At 56.2% G+C, this 14,265-nt stretch overlaps 5 protein-coding genes across 5 annotated transcripts; 2 read left to right on the top strand and 3 right to left on the bottom strand.

Annotated features, from left to right (window-relative positions):
- Positions 1-674: 674 nt before the first annotated feature.
- Positions 675-977, top strand: JN550_009597 (uncharacterized protein; the record flags this gene model as incomplete). Its single annotated transcript, XM_049321686.1, has 1 exon — positions 675-977. One exon carries the CDS (start codon positions 675-677, stop codon positions 975-977), a length of 303 nt encoding a protein of 100 aa, XP_049168544.1.
- A 221-nt stretch (positions 978-1,198) lies between these two features.
- JN550_009596 (uncharacterized protein) lies at positions 1,199-3,514 on the bottom strand (the record flags this gene model as incomplete). The annotated part of the gene is made up of 1 exon (XM_049321685.1): positions 1,199-3,514. The coding sequence occupies one exon, from the start codon at positions 3,512-3,514 to the stop codon at positions 1,199-1,201; it is 2,316 nt and encodes a 771-aa protein (XP_049168543.1).
- A 2,561-nt stretch (positions 3,515-6,075) lies between these two features.
- Positions 6,076-8,566, bottom strand: JN550_009595 (uncharacterized protein; the record flags this gene model as incomplete). The annotated part of the gene is made up of 2 exons (XM_049321684.1): positions 6,076-6,284; positions 6,343-8,566. The coding sequence occupies 2 exons, from the start codon at positions 8,564-8,566 to the stop codon at positions 6,076-6,078; spliced, it is 2,433 nt and encodes an 810-aa protein (XP_049168542.1).
- A 1,139-nt stretch (positions 8,567-9,705) lies between these two features.
- On the top strand, positions 9,706-10,425 carry JN550_009594 (uncharacterized protein; the record flags this gene model as incomplete). Its single annotated transcript, XM_049321683.1, has 1 exon — positions 9,706-10,425. One exon carries the CDS (start codon positions 9,706-9,708, stop codon positions 10,423-10,425), a length of 720 nt encoding a protein of 239 aa, XP_049168541.1.
- A 473-nt stretch (positions 10,426-10,898) lies between these two features.
- Positions 10,899-14,195, bottom strand: JN550_009593 (uncharacterized protein; the record flags this gene model as incomplete). Its single annotated transcript, XM_049321682.1, has 4 exons — positions 10,899-12,251; positions 12,300-13,044; positions 13,097-13,956; positions 14,175-14,195. 4 exons carry the CDS (start codon positions 14,193-14,195, stop codon positions 10,899-10,901), a joined length of 2,979 nt encoding a protein of 992 aa, XP_049168540.1.
- Between the last annotated feature and the right edge of the window lie 70 nt (positions 14,196-14,265).

Raw genomic sequence — 14,265 nt, 5'->3', positions numbered from 1 at the left:
TTTTAAACCAAAAAAAAAAAAAAAAAAAAAAAAAAAAAAAAAAGCCAATCAAAATGCGGTTCCTGTATGACAGTCACCTGCCACGATGACCTAGTCCGTACTGGCGTGGAATTCGTGTTCGGCGTGCTCGCGAATCTAACTCGGGCGGGCAATCTCTAGACTTCAGTAGCCCTTAAGTAGCAGCGACATCTCGTACCCTACAATGGTCATTTGAAGTCATCATTCTTGAGTTAGGCAGAATTATCGAGCAAGTGACCAATGTCTTCCAGTCGTCCTTGTCCCTGTAAAGCTTCGCCCAAACAAGACCGCGCATGACACGTGCGGCAGCAGAACAAGCTTTCCCACGACCTCGCAAGCTTTGGGCTGTACTGTGACGTGATGACTCTCAGCCAGAATTTCTGGAGTCCCCAAATGATCACCTCGATTTTATCCAGACTCAACTGCATTGAATTGGTTCACGAGCTCCCTTTCCCTTGTAATGCGGCTCATTGAACAACTCTACTCCACACCCCTATAGCCTTTCAACCTGTAAACCTCAATCCACTTACTGGAGCGAAGCATCAAAATCTGAAAGGGCAAATATAAGTCCAGGACGTGCCGCTCTGAGAACGCAATATACCCGCCACATCGTCATCAATACGGCAACCCAGATACGTATCCCAGCCCGAATTAAGATGAAACCTATCGCGCCGACCCTGTCCATCGACCGCCCCGAGCAGTGCGCCTGTCCCGAGTGCCTCTCGCCGACGTCACCGGTATGGACCTCGCCGCGCACGAGTGTGAGCAGCAATGGCAGCAGCGATAGCACAGTCGACCAGGGGCCCAACATACACAGAGGTGGCCGCGATGGCAGTCTGGCCCAGGTAGAGTCACCGAGTCTGAATCACCTAGGTGTGTCACTCCGCCTGGGAGCTGAAGCAAAAGGCGTCAACAAAGAAAATAAGGAACTGGAAAGGCGACAACAGTTTCCTCGTTGATGGGAACGGCTCTAGGCATTAAGCACATAGGTGCAAGAAAATATGACTTTGACTGGGACTCATTGCTAGGAGGCCGCGTAGTAGAGTACTAAATCAAACTGTGTTGAGGAATTATAATATAGTAAGAGGAAGCAAAGCGGATAAAGCCCAGGCTACCACATCCAGTAAGCTTACCTATACATATGTAGATGGGCCATACCCCCCTTCCCACGAGCCTCTCATCACCCCTTACTCGGCAGAGGAGGGGGCGCCTCAACATCCGACGTCTGTTCGCCCGGATGCGGCTCAACCAAGCGGCCGGGAGGCCCTCCCATGGATAACGACGATGGTGGGCCTGCAGTGCCGCTCTTATTCTTCGCCGAAAGGGCGAACGCCAGGGCTACCACCACGCCGAGGACGCCCAGGCCGACGCCAAAGTATTGGGCGCCGCGGAAGCCGCGCAGCACGTCGTCGCCCGTCCGGTTGACCTGGGTCTCGATGGTGGCAGCGAAGCCGAGGGCGGTGCTTATGCTGTAGTTGACGACAGTGACGACAAGGCTGGCGGCGATACCCTGGTGCTCGCGGGCGACGCTGTTGCTCATAAGGATGGTGGCGGCCGGGTTGCTCATGTCCATGCCGAAGGGCATGATGAGCACCGATAGGAGCGTGTTGGCCCAATACGTCTGGCCCACCGGCGCCGTGGCCATGAGCAGACTGCCGGCGAAGAAAGCGCACATGCTGATCAACATGATCCAGTGCGGGCCCAGGCGCATCATGTAGCGCGCCACGAGGAGTGAGGCAATCAGGCCCGTGACGGGGCCCGGCGAGTGCGAGGCTGCGGCGAGTAGTGGTGTCCAGCCGCGGAGGTCCTCGAGGAACTGGAACGAGTAAAATACCCAAACGGAGAAGCAGCCCCAGCCCGCCGCGGTACAGGCAAGAACAAAATTCGTATGTGACTGCATAGCGGAGATGGGCACGAGGGGGTGTGCGGCGTGCATCTCGGCGTAGATGAATGCCGCAAGCAGAAGTATGGAAATGATGAGGAGGAAGTATGTATATGGTGTCCGCCAGGAGACCTGAGCAGCCTGATTCCAGGAAAAGTTAAAGAATACCAGCCCGGTCACTCCCAAGAGAATGCCCCGGCCATCGAGCAGAACCCACATGCTCTCACCCTGCTCAATCTTTCTGGTTGGCGAAGAGGGAAGGATGAAAATGGACGCCGTACCGAAAAGTAAACAGACTATTGCCAGAACCCAGAAGGCCCAAGGCCAGGTAGCGACCTGTGCAAACATACTGGCCATTGCACCGCCAGCCACGAAGCCAAACGGAGCCGAGGCGCCAAAGAGACTCATGACCAATGCCTTGCGAGGCCCCGGGGTGTAAGCACGGCCGAGCATGGCCTGACCGTTGGGTACCTGGAGAGCAGGGCCGATACCCTGGATGGCACGGCAGACGTTGAAAAAGACGACGCCATTTGCACCGCTCTGGTGAACCCGAAGGGCGAAGCCGGTGATGAGACTCCAGATTGCGAACCAGAAGAAGCCCAGGATAAAGATCTTCCTGTGGCCGAATAGATCACCTAGCCGCCCGGCTGGGAGGACAAAGGTGCCGGACGTGAGGGCATACGCGGCCGAAAACCAGGCTAGATCCGCCGGCTTGGATAACCCGAACGAGTCCCCAATGATCTTGGCCGGTATCAATGCCTGCGAAACGCCAGCGAGCATGAGTGCCTGGGCTTTGGCAATGATCAGCACAAAGAGGATTTCATGCCAGAGCGCGAGCGGCGGGCCTCCAGGCTTGCCCTTCCTCGGCTTGTCCGGAAGCTGCTTTTCTGCTTGTGCCCCTAGATCTGGCTGTGTCTCATGCCGGAGATATGTATGTCGGCCGATCTGGAAAGAGGTTGGTGTTAATTCCCCATCTAGGATCTCCGGGCTGGTATGATATGAACCTGTCCTCGACGACCTCAATGTGGTGGCATTGGAATCTCTCAGCGGTTTTCTGGTCGTCGCATTCAAGTCAGAGTGTGAAATTGTATGAGCAGAGACGCGACTTTTATCGAAGCTTCCTCTCGGCGATGATCTCGACCCCCCCGGCGATCTCTGCTCCGGGTCTACAATGGTGGTTGAACTCGATGCTCCATAAGAGGGGATAGGCTTCCCCAAAGACCGAAGATCGACCTGGCTGGCAGAGTTGCGTTGGTATTGGGAGATGTTCGAAATATTTCCTGCGGAACTGGCTGTGAAACTTGGTGTTGGTGGATTTGATGACGACGATGCGTCTACACGCTGCAGTGTGTCAACTCTACCGAACTCGCTACTCCCCCAGTCATTTTGCCTCCACATGCCAACGGAGCTATTCCTTGAGGCTGACGGCACCGGTCTTGCTGGTAGAGACCTTCGTGTTGGTGGAACGAAAGGTGGTGTCGAGAAACCCTCTGGTGTATACATCTGCGGCGACGGACACGATGTCACTGGGACTGTCTGTTGGTTGTATGTAGAACTTGTCCATGAGTCTGCTTCCCATGCCTGAGACACATCGGCCGGCTCATGGGCAGACATTGGTCGGTCAGTCTGGTCAGCAAGCCCTGAATTGTATTATTGGTAGCTGTTTGACGCGGATAACCGGTTCCTGAATGTTTCAGAGGCTGCCATCATAGCTTCTGCAGCACGCTGCATGGCCTCTGTCGCGTGAAGTAGGTCTGCATCTGCGTGGAAGTTGGCAGGGCTGGCAGAGCGTGACGTTCGAGCAGTTTTGTCGTTGTTTACTGCCATGGCGATCCACTTGATATTCTCGAAGCCGCGTACGCGAGCTGTTTCTCATGTGGCATGAATGTCCCCTCAGAAGGTTTTGAATCCTCTTAGGAGATCCTGAAGAACTTTCTTGACAAATATTACGATGGACGGAAAGCGGAAGGGACGGCAACTAAATCACTCGAAGTTCAGGTGTCCAGGTGGTTACGAGGAACAGCAATATCTCTAGGAGCTATTGGGACATAAAAGCGGCGGGAAAGCTTGATAGCCCCATCATGTACTTTGGTAGCAAATAAAATGCGGAGGAGACATTGAAAGGAAACCGAAGGCTGGTGGAGATTGAACTATACCAGGCAAATTCACAACATCTAGAAGCAACATTGTGATGGTTACTCGGTGCCATAACAATGCGGCTTACTGGATCGAGGTCTAAGTGAGGGATAAGTCAGCGCCACGTTGGCACAAATAAGGCTTTTTGGACGACCTATTGACTTATACGATCCTGAAGGCCGAAGTATCAGAGCTCCATAGGGGCTAGCCCGGGGATTGCTGATGGCCATCGATTTACATGCCGAAAAGTCCCAACTAGGCAAACTGTAGACGGCGACAGCAAGGATCTCAGCTTGAGAACATGGATAGTTACGTCACGGTGGGAATATGAATACACAGAAAGCTTCACATACCTGGGGAGCCTCGAAAAGGAAACCACCTGGTCAGACGGTCCGAATACCTTGAAATCTCTTGTCTCGGTATCGCTTGGTCTCATGAAACATGCATCTCGGATCTTGGGTCTTGCATATCACCATGCAGCGAGGCTTTTCTGGATGGATGTCAAAAGCTTGAAATTTTCTGACTTTGCGGGTACGTACACCTACCGAAAGCTAAGAGGAACCCGAACGGCCACTCAAGCAATAAACGTACGGAAAACTGAGACATTCCTGTCAAATGGTGAACCTGGTGTTTGGTATCCAATTACCGACCGTGGCACCGATACCTCTGCGTGTCTCTGAAAGTATGATGCGTTTATTTTTCTACCTGTACTTCAGTGCCCGCCTATGGGGGTGGCGTCTGCTCTCGAAGTCGCCAGACATTGCGAGCAATGGAGTGAGTTCGGCAGCACGGATGAGGCTGATTCAGGGAGGATGTCAAGTCAAGCCAAGCCCACTCTGAGGGTAGTCTGCCCATTGGGAACCCAATAGCGAATAAGCTTTCCAGTTAGCCAAGGCTGTCGTTCAGCATGCGCGACGCTAGCGCCAGATGATCTTGACTATCTTTGACTGCAATAAGTTCCTGCTTCGGACATCCCCAACTCTATGCAAGCTGTATATAGCATTCAGTTGCCAAGCAAACCCGAGCGATTCGTCATGGCTTAATTCTGGCACTCGGTATCTAGCGGTCGCCTTTGAGCGACGACCGTGAGTTTTTCATATCAACCCTGTGGTCATCTGGTCTAATACAGATCTGTAGGTTGCTCGACAGTCAGGCAAGATTAACGACGTCGACAACAGTGAGTACCATATTGCATATCGTTTCACTGTGATTCTCCTGACAATGAGGAGCTCGGCAGTCAGTTCTGCTGTCTTGCCCCTCCGAGCGGACTGGCCTTTTGTGTAACCCGAACCGCGGCTCTCGGCACGTCCACACGAGGTGACGTTCTGCCGACTCGGCCGCAAGATTGCTTCGTATCTGCGAGGACTATGGCGCTCCTCGAGAATTGAACGCAGCTCGCGTGGGCATTGCTTTGAGTTGGCCTCGTGGCTTTTCCTGCCGTGGCCGAGTATCAGCGGCGGCGCCTGGTCGAGGCAAGCTTGGATGAGTTCTGTTAAGGTTCCGCTGCACGTCGGCACCTTCATAGAACATGAAATCACTTCATCCACCAACATGGCAGAGACAGCCCAAGAAGTGTAAATCGAGGGACTTTGAATGTCTGCAAAAGCCCTGCCGTCGTGGGATGCGGGGTTAGAGAAACCGTCAGAGCGTTGTTTCCCTTTAAAGCCAGTTAGCGTCGCTAAACCATCGACAGCATGACAGTTATAGCGCCTCTCTGTTCGAGCTGACAATCCAAGAGACATTTGGCCATCGCCGCCGGATTTCTTTCATCACGACCCTCAAGTCACGTTTCATCATTGGTTGGGTTTGTCTCTACACCCAAGGGGGGGGAGTTGCCAAGTCGGCTCAAGCTGCAAGTTGAAACATCACCGACGGACGACTGAGGAATTTTGTTTCCCGGCGGTATGGAGTCTCTCTGTTTTGATTTTGTTCTCTTTCTGTCTATTCATGTCAGCCACGTACATCAAGCTATGCCCCGTCAACACGGATGTCGTTTCTGCTCCTTCTATGATTAGGCACATGACTGGACAACGTGACTCTTAAGCCGCCGCCTCTTTGGCATCCTCCTTTGCCGCCCCCGGCTTGACAATCGACGGGAAGGGGTTGTAGGAGCCACGGTCGGCCTTCAGCTTGCTGAGCTTCTCAACCGCCTCGTCTAGAGCAATCGGCTTGCCACGGTCCTGGGCCGAGGTGTCGTCACGCCATCTGACGTTGACCTGTCTGCCCTTCATTTCCTCGTCGCCGACCACTGTGAACATGTTAGCTAGGTTCCCGACCGCCACTTGCCAGGCTTGATTGTGACTTACCAAAAATGAAGTTGTACTGGCTCAGCTGGCCGGTACGAATCTTCTTTTGGAGGGTGTTACCGCTCAGGTCAACATCCACGTACATCTTCTCCTGTCGGAAGATCTTCTGTACTTCCTCGGCGTAGTCGTAGAAGCCAACACCAACGGGGATGATCAGGATCTGCCTGGGCGACAGCCAGAACGGCCACTTGCCAGCAAAGTGCTCGCACAGAATGGCGGTGAACCGCTCGATACTGCCGGCCATGGCACGATGAATCATAACAGGACGGGCACAGCCGGCGGAAACAGGCTTGATGACTCGTTCCTTCTCCTTCTTTGGTGCATCCTTGCCATCCACAGCAGCGGGCTCAGAGGCCTTTTCTCTGGCCGCCTGGGCGGAGTCGATGACGGCCTGTGGGTTCTTGACCTTGGGCTTGGGGCCGTCAGCAGGCTTGTCGGAGTCCTCCTTCTTCTGTGCGCCCTCGTTGGTCATGTACTCCAGACCAAAGTTCTGAGGCTGCATGAAGTCGAGCTGGATGGTGGCACATTGCCAGTCGCGGTTCAAGCAGTCGACGATGGTGATGTCGATTTTGGGTCCGTAGAAAGCTCCGTCACCCTCGTTGAGAGACCAGGCGCCACCTCCGTTGGCGGTGAACTCATCCAGTGACTCGCGCAGCATGCCCTCGGCCCTGTCCCAGGTAGCGATCTCACCCATATACTTCTCGGGCCGGGTGGAGAGCTTCAGCTTGAAGGTCATGCCCAGGAGACCGTACATCTCGTGCAGGAAGTCGAACAGGTCGCTCATCTCAGCCTTGATCTGGTCCTCGCGGCAGAATATGTGGGCATCGTCTTGCTGGAACCTGCGCACGCGGGTGAGGCCGGACAGGGCGCCGGTGGCCTCGTTTCTGTGGAGCACACCGAAATCGGCAACCCGCCATGGCAACTCGCGGTGCGACCTCTCACGGTGGCTGAACAACAGACAGTGGCCGGGGCAGTTCATGGGCTTCAGACCAAACTTGACGTTCTCCTCCATATCGATGACGAACATGTCGTCCTTGTAGTAGTTCCAGTGGCCCGACTGCTTCCACAGCTCCGAGTTGTACATGTTGGGGGTGATAACCTCCTGGTAGCCTCGCTTCCAGTACTGCTCGCGGATGTACTCCAGCAGAGTGTTGTAAATCCTGGTGCCGTGGGGTAGCCACATGGCGGATCCGGGGGACATGTCGCTGAAGAAGAACAGCTCCTGGTCCTTGCCGATCTTTCGGTGGTCCCGCTTGGCGGCCTCCTCGAGGAACTTCTTGTGCTCGGCCATCTTCTTCTTGTCGGGGAAGGAGACACCGTAGATCCTCTGCAGGGAGTCGTTCTTGTTGTCGCCCAGGAAGTACGAGGCCGAGTTCTTCATGATGGCAAAGGCCTCGATCCTGCCAGTGTCGGGCACGTGAGGCCCCCTGCACAAATCGATCAGGGGCCCGTTGCGGTAGACAGTGGTAGAGGTGCCATCGGCAATCTTGTCCTTGATGATGTGCTGCTTGTACTTGTTGTAGTTGAACATCTCGAGCAGCTCGTCCTTGGTCATGGTCAGGCGCTCGAACTTTTGCTTCTCCTTGACGATGGAAGAGACGATGGTCTCGATGGGCTTCCAGTCGGTGGTCTGGACGGCTGCGCCGCCTGGAAGACCCATCTCGTAGTAGAAACCGTTGTCGATGGGCGGGCCGATGCAGAGGCTGCAGCCGAAGCGGCGCTCGGAAGCCTCGCCCAGGATGTGGGCGGACGAGTGCCAGAAGACCATCTTGCCCTGCTCATCCTCGAAGTCGAGCAGCTCAAGCCTGCAGCTGCGCTCGAGGGGCCGCTCCAGATCCCACAGCTGCTCCTTGTCGCCGTCGAGCCGGGCGACGACGGTGCGCTTGTACAGGCTGTTGCTGATGCCCTTGGCGATGTCGCCGGGGGTGGTCTCGTACGAGGTGCCGGCCTTGATGCTGCCGTCGGGCATGGTGATGGTGATGGGTTCGCGGGGCTTCTTGGCGAGCTCCTCATCCTGGCGTTTCTTTATGCGGTCGAACAGTTCGACACGGTGCTTCAGGAAGTCGGGCTCGGGCTTCATCTCGAGGGGGCCCGAGGCGGCGTCGGCGCCGGCCTTGGCCTTCTTCTCCTTCTTGGGGGCCTGGGGCTTCTTGGCGTCGGTGCCGACGGCCAGGTTCTTGACGCCCTCGGTGGCGGCCTCGATGGCCTGCTTTGCTGCTTCCATGGCGGGCGGTCACGCAGTCGCAATCGCAGTCGCAATCGTACAGCGTAGGGCAGGGCAGGGCAGAGGGGAGGTGGTTTTACGTGGGCTGTGGCAGCAGGGCGGTCGATGGTGGGGGGTAAATGGAGGATATGAAAAGTACAGCCAGGCCAGTGCTTGGTGGGGTTCAATGCATCGATCTAAACCGCCTTGGACCTGAAGGGCTCCACGGTCTCGTCAAGACGGAATATATGGTCGGACAGAATCGAGTGTGTTGTGAGTCACTCTCGTGGTCTCGGGGAATGGGTCAACTGGCCCGCGTGCATGCAGTGGAAATGTAGAAGGAGAAGAAGCAGGAGCAGGAGCAGGAGCAGCGAAGACGGCGATACGACCAATGTGTCACCTACACCGTCTCGACGCCCGTGGCTTGTCTAAGTCAAAATAGATGTGAGTCGACAGACAGACAGACAGACAGCCAGCCAGCCCAGGGCCCCGCCCCTCCCAACTCCTCTCTCCGCAAAAAAAGACAGAAGAGCAGGCGGCATGTCGGCTCCCGTCCGTGGTCCAGGGGTCTGAGCGGCGTCCAGTGCCTACCTAAGGTAGGTACTGTCAAGTGGTACAGCGGTACCCGACAGTCATGACCTGCTGCGGCAAACCACTCAGGCCACTGCCCATGTCTTGACTACCTAGGTAGGTACCTAGGTATCGAGACACCCAAGTAGTGGCCCGCTGTGCTGCCCCTCTTTAGTGGAGACCCACCACAAGCCGCCTGGGCTCGTCCACTGGAATTTCTGTCCTGACGGTCCGTTCGGCAGCCGGAGAAATAATGTTCAAGCTCTAGCAAAAAAATTCCAATGCACGGCCCAGAGAAAGTTAGTGCAAGCTTTCGATTGAGAGACGAAATTCTCAGGTGAGAGACCCAGGCAAGCGACCGTTTTGCGCCCACACAAAGCAACGATCCGACTCGCCTCCCCCCAACCCGTCCGGAACGTCAAGCAACTCATCCCGGGCAGTCGGCGACGCACGATACGTTGACATTGTGACCATGTCCTTCAGAGGAACCCCCAGAGGCCGGGGCGGCTTTGGCGGCGGCGGTGGTGGCCGAGGAGGTGGTAAGCTCTTTTTTTCTCCCCCCCTCCCTCTTCCTCTCTCGCTCTGTCTGCATGGCCGTCTGCATGCCTGTATTTCTGTATTTCTTGCCTTGGAGATTACGATACCGAGACAAGGAGGCACGCGAGCCACCCAGCAAGCATAGACAGCTAACAAGAACTCGTCGTTTCCCAGGCCGCGGCGGCTTCCAGCAGCGCGACTTCGGCCCGCCCGCCCAGATCCTCGAGCTCGGCTCCTTCATGCACGCCTGCGAGGGCGAGATGGTATGCGAGTCGTCCAACCCCAAGGTGCCGCACTTCAACGCCCAGATCTTCCTCGAGAACAAGACGGCCGTCGGCAAGGTCGACGAGGTCCTCGGCCCCATCAACCAGGTCTACTTCACCATCAAGCCCTCCGAGGGTATCCAGGCCGGCAGCTTCAAGCCCGGCGACAAGTTCTTCATCGGCTCCGAGAAGCTGCTGCCTATGGAGAAGTTCCTGCCCAAGCCCAAACCCCCGCCGGGTGCCGCCCGCGTCAAGAAGCCCAGGGGCGGCGGCGGTGCGCGTGGGGGCCCCGGAGGCTTTTCGAGGGGCGGCCGTGGTGGATTCGGTGCACGCGGAGGCGGCAGAGGCGGTGCCGGAGGTTTCTCAAGAGGAGGCGGCCGTGGCGGCGGTTCCTTTGGCGGCAGAGGTGGTGGCCGTGGAGGCGGCGGCGGCTTCGGCGGCGGCTTCAGCAGGGGAGGCTCTGGCGTCCGCGGTCGTGGCGGTGGTGGTTTCAGCAGGGGCGGCCGGTAATCGCCAGCCGGCTTCTCCCATGCGACGAAAACCCACTGACTACCGGCGTTGTGTTTCAATTTTTTTTTCCTTTTCCAATGGGGCTATGTGGTCACGAAAAAGGGCCAAAGGCGTTCAGGGTCGTGTATGTCTGCTCCAGCTTGTTTTGGGCCAAAAGAAAAAAAATATCATCGGGCAGGGTCAGAAGCCTACCACCACGACGTGTGCGGCTGCATCTCGATGCATTGTGCAAAAGGGCTGCAATATCGGCCATCTCAATTCCAGGCTCTAAACCAGACCAAACCAAACCAAACCAAACCATACCAATGCCACAAAAGGTCTATCATGCCGTGATATGCTATGTGTGAGAAACGCCGCAAGAACACCAGTAACAAGGCCTACTCCGACATTGCCTAATCATGCCGCTTTCCCAATCAGCAAGGGTCCTATTCTACGTGACGCCCAAGACTCCATTACGAACCGAACACCAAATCCTACAGAACACCTCCCGTCCTGTTGTTCATCGCGATCTGCTGGAACTGTTGCATCATCTTGACGACGCCCGGCCCGTCCTCGCTGTCTGGCGCGCCGCTGTTCTGACGACTGAGTCCCTTCCTGGGCGACCCTTCCCATGTGGACTCCCCCAGACGCGCTACACTCTCCTCAACGTCCTCGTCGGTGTATGTCGTGTGCTGCCGCTGCAGCATGCTTGCCGCCGGGCCCGGCTCCTCCATGGACTCTTCGGTGATGCCGCCGTCGCCGAGGTACGGAGCCCGCAACTGCCGGACTCGGTGATTTCCTCTCGCTGCCACCACGGATGCTGAAGGCTGGTGGTGAGGATCGAGGAGCATAGACGCCATAGGTGACGGCTGTGGCATGACAGGCCCAAATCTGGGTGTCTTGCCGGCTTGTTGTGTGGGGGGTGCCCGGCTTCGCGGCCTCTCGCTTCGACCCATTCGAGATGCCCTCATGTCTGCAACAAGGGTGGGCGAGTTCAGACCTGGGAAAGCAGGTGGTGGGTGGAACGAATAACGCCCTGCTGGACCTAGTGGATGGCTACCGGGCAGACCCGTCCTGGGGTTGTAGACGTAATTATCCAGGAAACCATGCATGGACGCTGCCATCTTGTTATGCTTGGTCGCGTAATAGTCCTCGCGTGCGTCGCTCGGGTTACCCTGCTGTCTCGTGTTCCGGGGATCCTTCTGGAAATCAAAGACAGCAAAGGAGCAGACGTAGCCAAGACCGTCCACGTGGATCGTAAACTCACGAAAGAAGTCGATGATTAAATCGGCGCACTTGGGCAGGCTGAAGAACAGGATCAAAGGTGTCAACAGGATGCCCAAGATCTCCTCCAAGAAGATGACAATCTTGATTTTATAGAGCGCATCAAACTCAGCTTTAACTTCGTAGCTGTGAAGACGGTCCTTCCATTGATCAGGCTCATAGTGCGTGTACTCGATAACGTTCCGCAGTGCATATTCAGGATCGAACACGTCGTTTTCTTCCGATAGCTGGCCATGGGCCACAGCCCAGGTAGTTGTGCAAACCGCCAGGAAAGCGAGCGCATTCATGCCTGGGAAAATCTCAAAGTCGACAAACATTTCGGGGTCTGAGAAACCGACAATAGCTAGGACAGCGATGATGGCGCCCGTGATGAACCTCACTGCGCGGGCAGCGGACTCTGTCTTCATTTTCGGGAATTGATCGACATAATGTTTGGAAAACGGATAAGACATGTTCAAACGTTCTCTGAAGAGATGGGGAAGCTCATTGAACTCCCTGAATTTCCATTCTGCCAGCGGGGTGTACTGCCGCGTGCCGGCTGCCGAGGTGTTGGTTTTGAACTCCTAGGGCTACGATTAGATACGCCAAAGACAAGGTCGCTGAACACTCACATTGTAGTAGGTAAAGAGGAAATCAATCAGCAGGAACCCCGCGACAAAAGGGGCTGATATCAGGTTCATAACTGCTGCGAATGCAAATCGCTTCCTCAGATCCCGGCTCAACGCCCCGCGGTGGTCTGATTTGAGCACTTGTAGGCGGACTTGGTTGTTCTCATTAAATACAAGATCCAAGATGCTGAACTGGAGCGTCCACAGCAGAGAGCGCGAGATGAACTGTCTGTTCCGCAGGAACGGGATCGGGGCGGTCAAGTCAAGGATGTCCTTGTTGAAGAGGGCGATGATGAAGTTCTCGCGCCTCATCAGTCTGTTGGCAATGTCATGGGCATCAAGCCTCTCCTTGGCTTGGCCGACCATGTGGCGGCCCAGCTGCTTAGACAGAAAGCGCCGCTGGGAAGGGGTGATGTTGCTGGCGGTCTTGACGTTCTGGTCCCTCAGGCCAGTGATGCGCGACACGACGTCCTGCCAGGAGACAGTCTGCATGTCGTCCTCGGGTATCTCCAGCAGGTAGATGTAGAAGTCGCGGATGTGCATCAGCCTCGGCAAGTCGAGCGTATACTGGATTATCTTCCATATGACATAGAAGCTGCACAACCACAGCCCCAAGTTCCATATCCCCCACATGTTCTTGGTGCACTTGGGGATCATGATCTGCGACAGGCTCTTGCTATCCCTGATGATTGTGAAGTCGATGCACTGGGTCAGCAAGGTCAGCATCGTGGCCATGAAAACCACCTTTCTGCGGCCAGTCAGTTTGGGACTCTCCAACTTTTACCAACCGAACCACTTACATGATGTGGAGAAACCTGTCGAGGAGGATGCACCAGAGGCCTGCGCCGAGATAGTAGTCATAGACCTCATTAGTGAAGGCGTCCAGATTGGAGACATTAGCCCATCTGAACATGGCCTTCTCCTTGGGATGACTCTTGAGCCCCAGCCTCCTCGCCGGGGCAGTGGGCCGCGAACCGTCGGGTACGGCACCGAAGTCGTCTTCATCGTGATGTAGTCTTTGTTGAGCCTGCGCAGTTTCCCACTGCACCTGTGTCCCTCTCGAGGATGGTCCTGGTATAGTAGAGTGCCTGACAGACTGGGGCCCAGGCCTTTGGGGATCGGATTGCTGCACGGCGGGAGCATGTGCGCCCGGCTCGACCAGGAGCGAGGCTGGGACTTCGTTGTCGCCGTCGTCGTCTCCTGCTAGCCATCGCGCGGCCGGATCTTGCCTGCCAGGACGTGGTGGGCCTCGGCGAGCACCACCGGCTGGGGTAGCAACAGTGCCGACGGATACTCGGCTATCATCGATGGTAAGATGGTCTGCATGGTGTAGGTCGTCGTCGTGGAAATGGTGGGCCAAGTTCTCTTCGTCAAGGGCAAGGCCGGCGCGGTTCTCGATGTCGACGTCGTGGTCGTCTCCAAGCTGCTCGTAGTAGGGCCGCTCGTCCTTGGCGGGAACGAAGCGGGAGAACAGGTTCCCAGCCATGGCGGCTCCACGGGGAGTCAGGTATTCTGCGGCGAGAGGATTCTGGGCAAAGACGGGTTCATTCGACTCGATCGCATCGCATCGTGGAGGAGCTCCGTGGTTCGCCGAGTTGCGAGGCTGGGCGGCGTCGCCAGTTACCTCCAAGATGGGCGGTTTAGCTTCCAGGGGCAGGCTCTAGGTTCATGGGCATCACAAAGTTGATTCTTGTCTTTTTTAAACTTCAAAGAGCGGACAAGGCCGTCGTTCACATCACGCAGCCTGATCAGAATCGGGGGTGGTGGTGGTGGTGGTTGTTGTTGTCTTGGGTGAGCCGTCAGGTGCCGCCGTCGCTGCTCCGATAACAGCGATCAGCTGTCCCGCCTGGCCGGCCTAGCCAAGAGGCAACCGCGCACCGCGTGCCAGTGTGAAGTCATAGTGTCGCTCTACGCGGCAATCGAGCGGTTATTGCCAGAGGCCACCGCCCTGATCCCTGCTGGATGGCCG

The sequence above is a fragment of the Neoarthrinium moseri genome (assembly GCF_022829205.1).
Source record: "Neoarthrinium moseri strain CBS 164.80 chromosome Unknown scaffold44_Wmoseri_CBS_16480, whole genome shotgun sequence".
NCBI classification, from domain to species: domain Eukaryota; kingdom Fungi; phylum Ascomycota; class Sordariomycetes; order Amphisphaeriales; family Apiosporaceae; genus Neoarthrinium; species Neoarthrinium moseri.
Note: the sequence above shows the minus strand (reverse complement) of the source record. Positions and strands in the feature narration are given on the sequence as shown.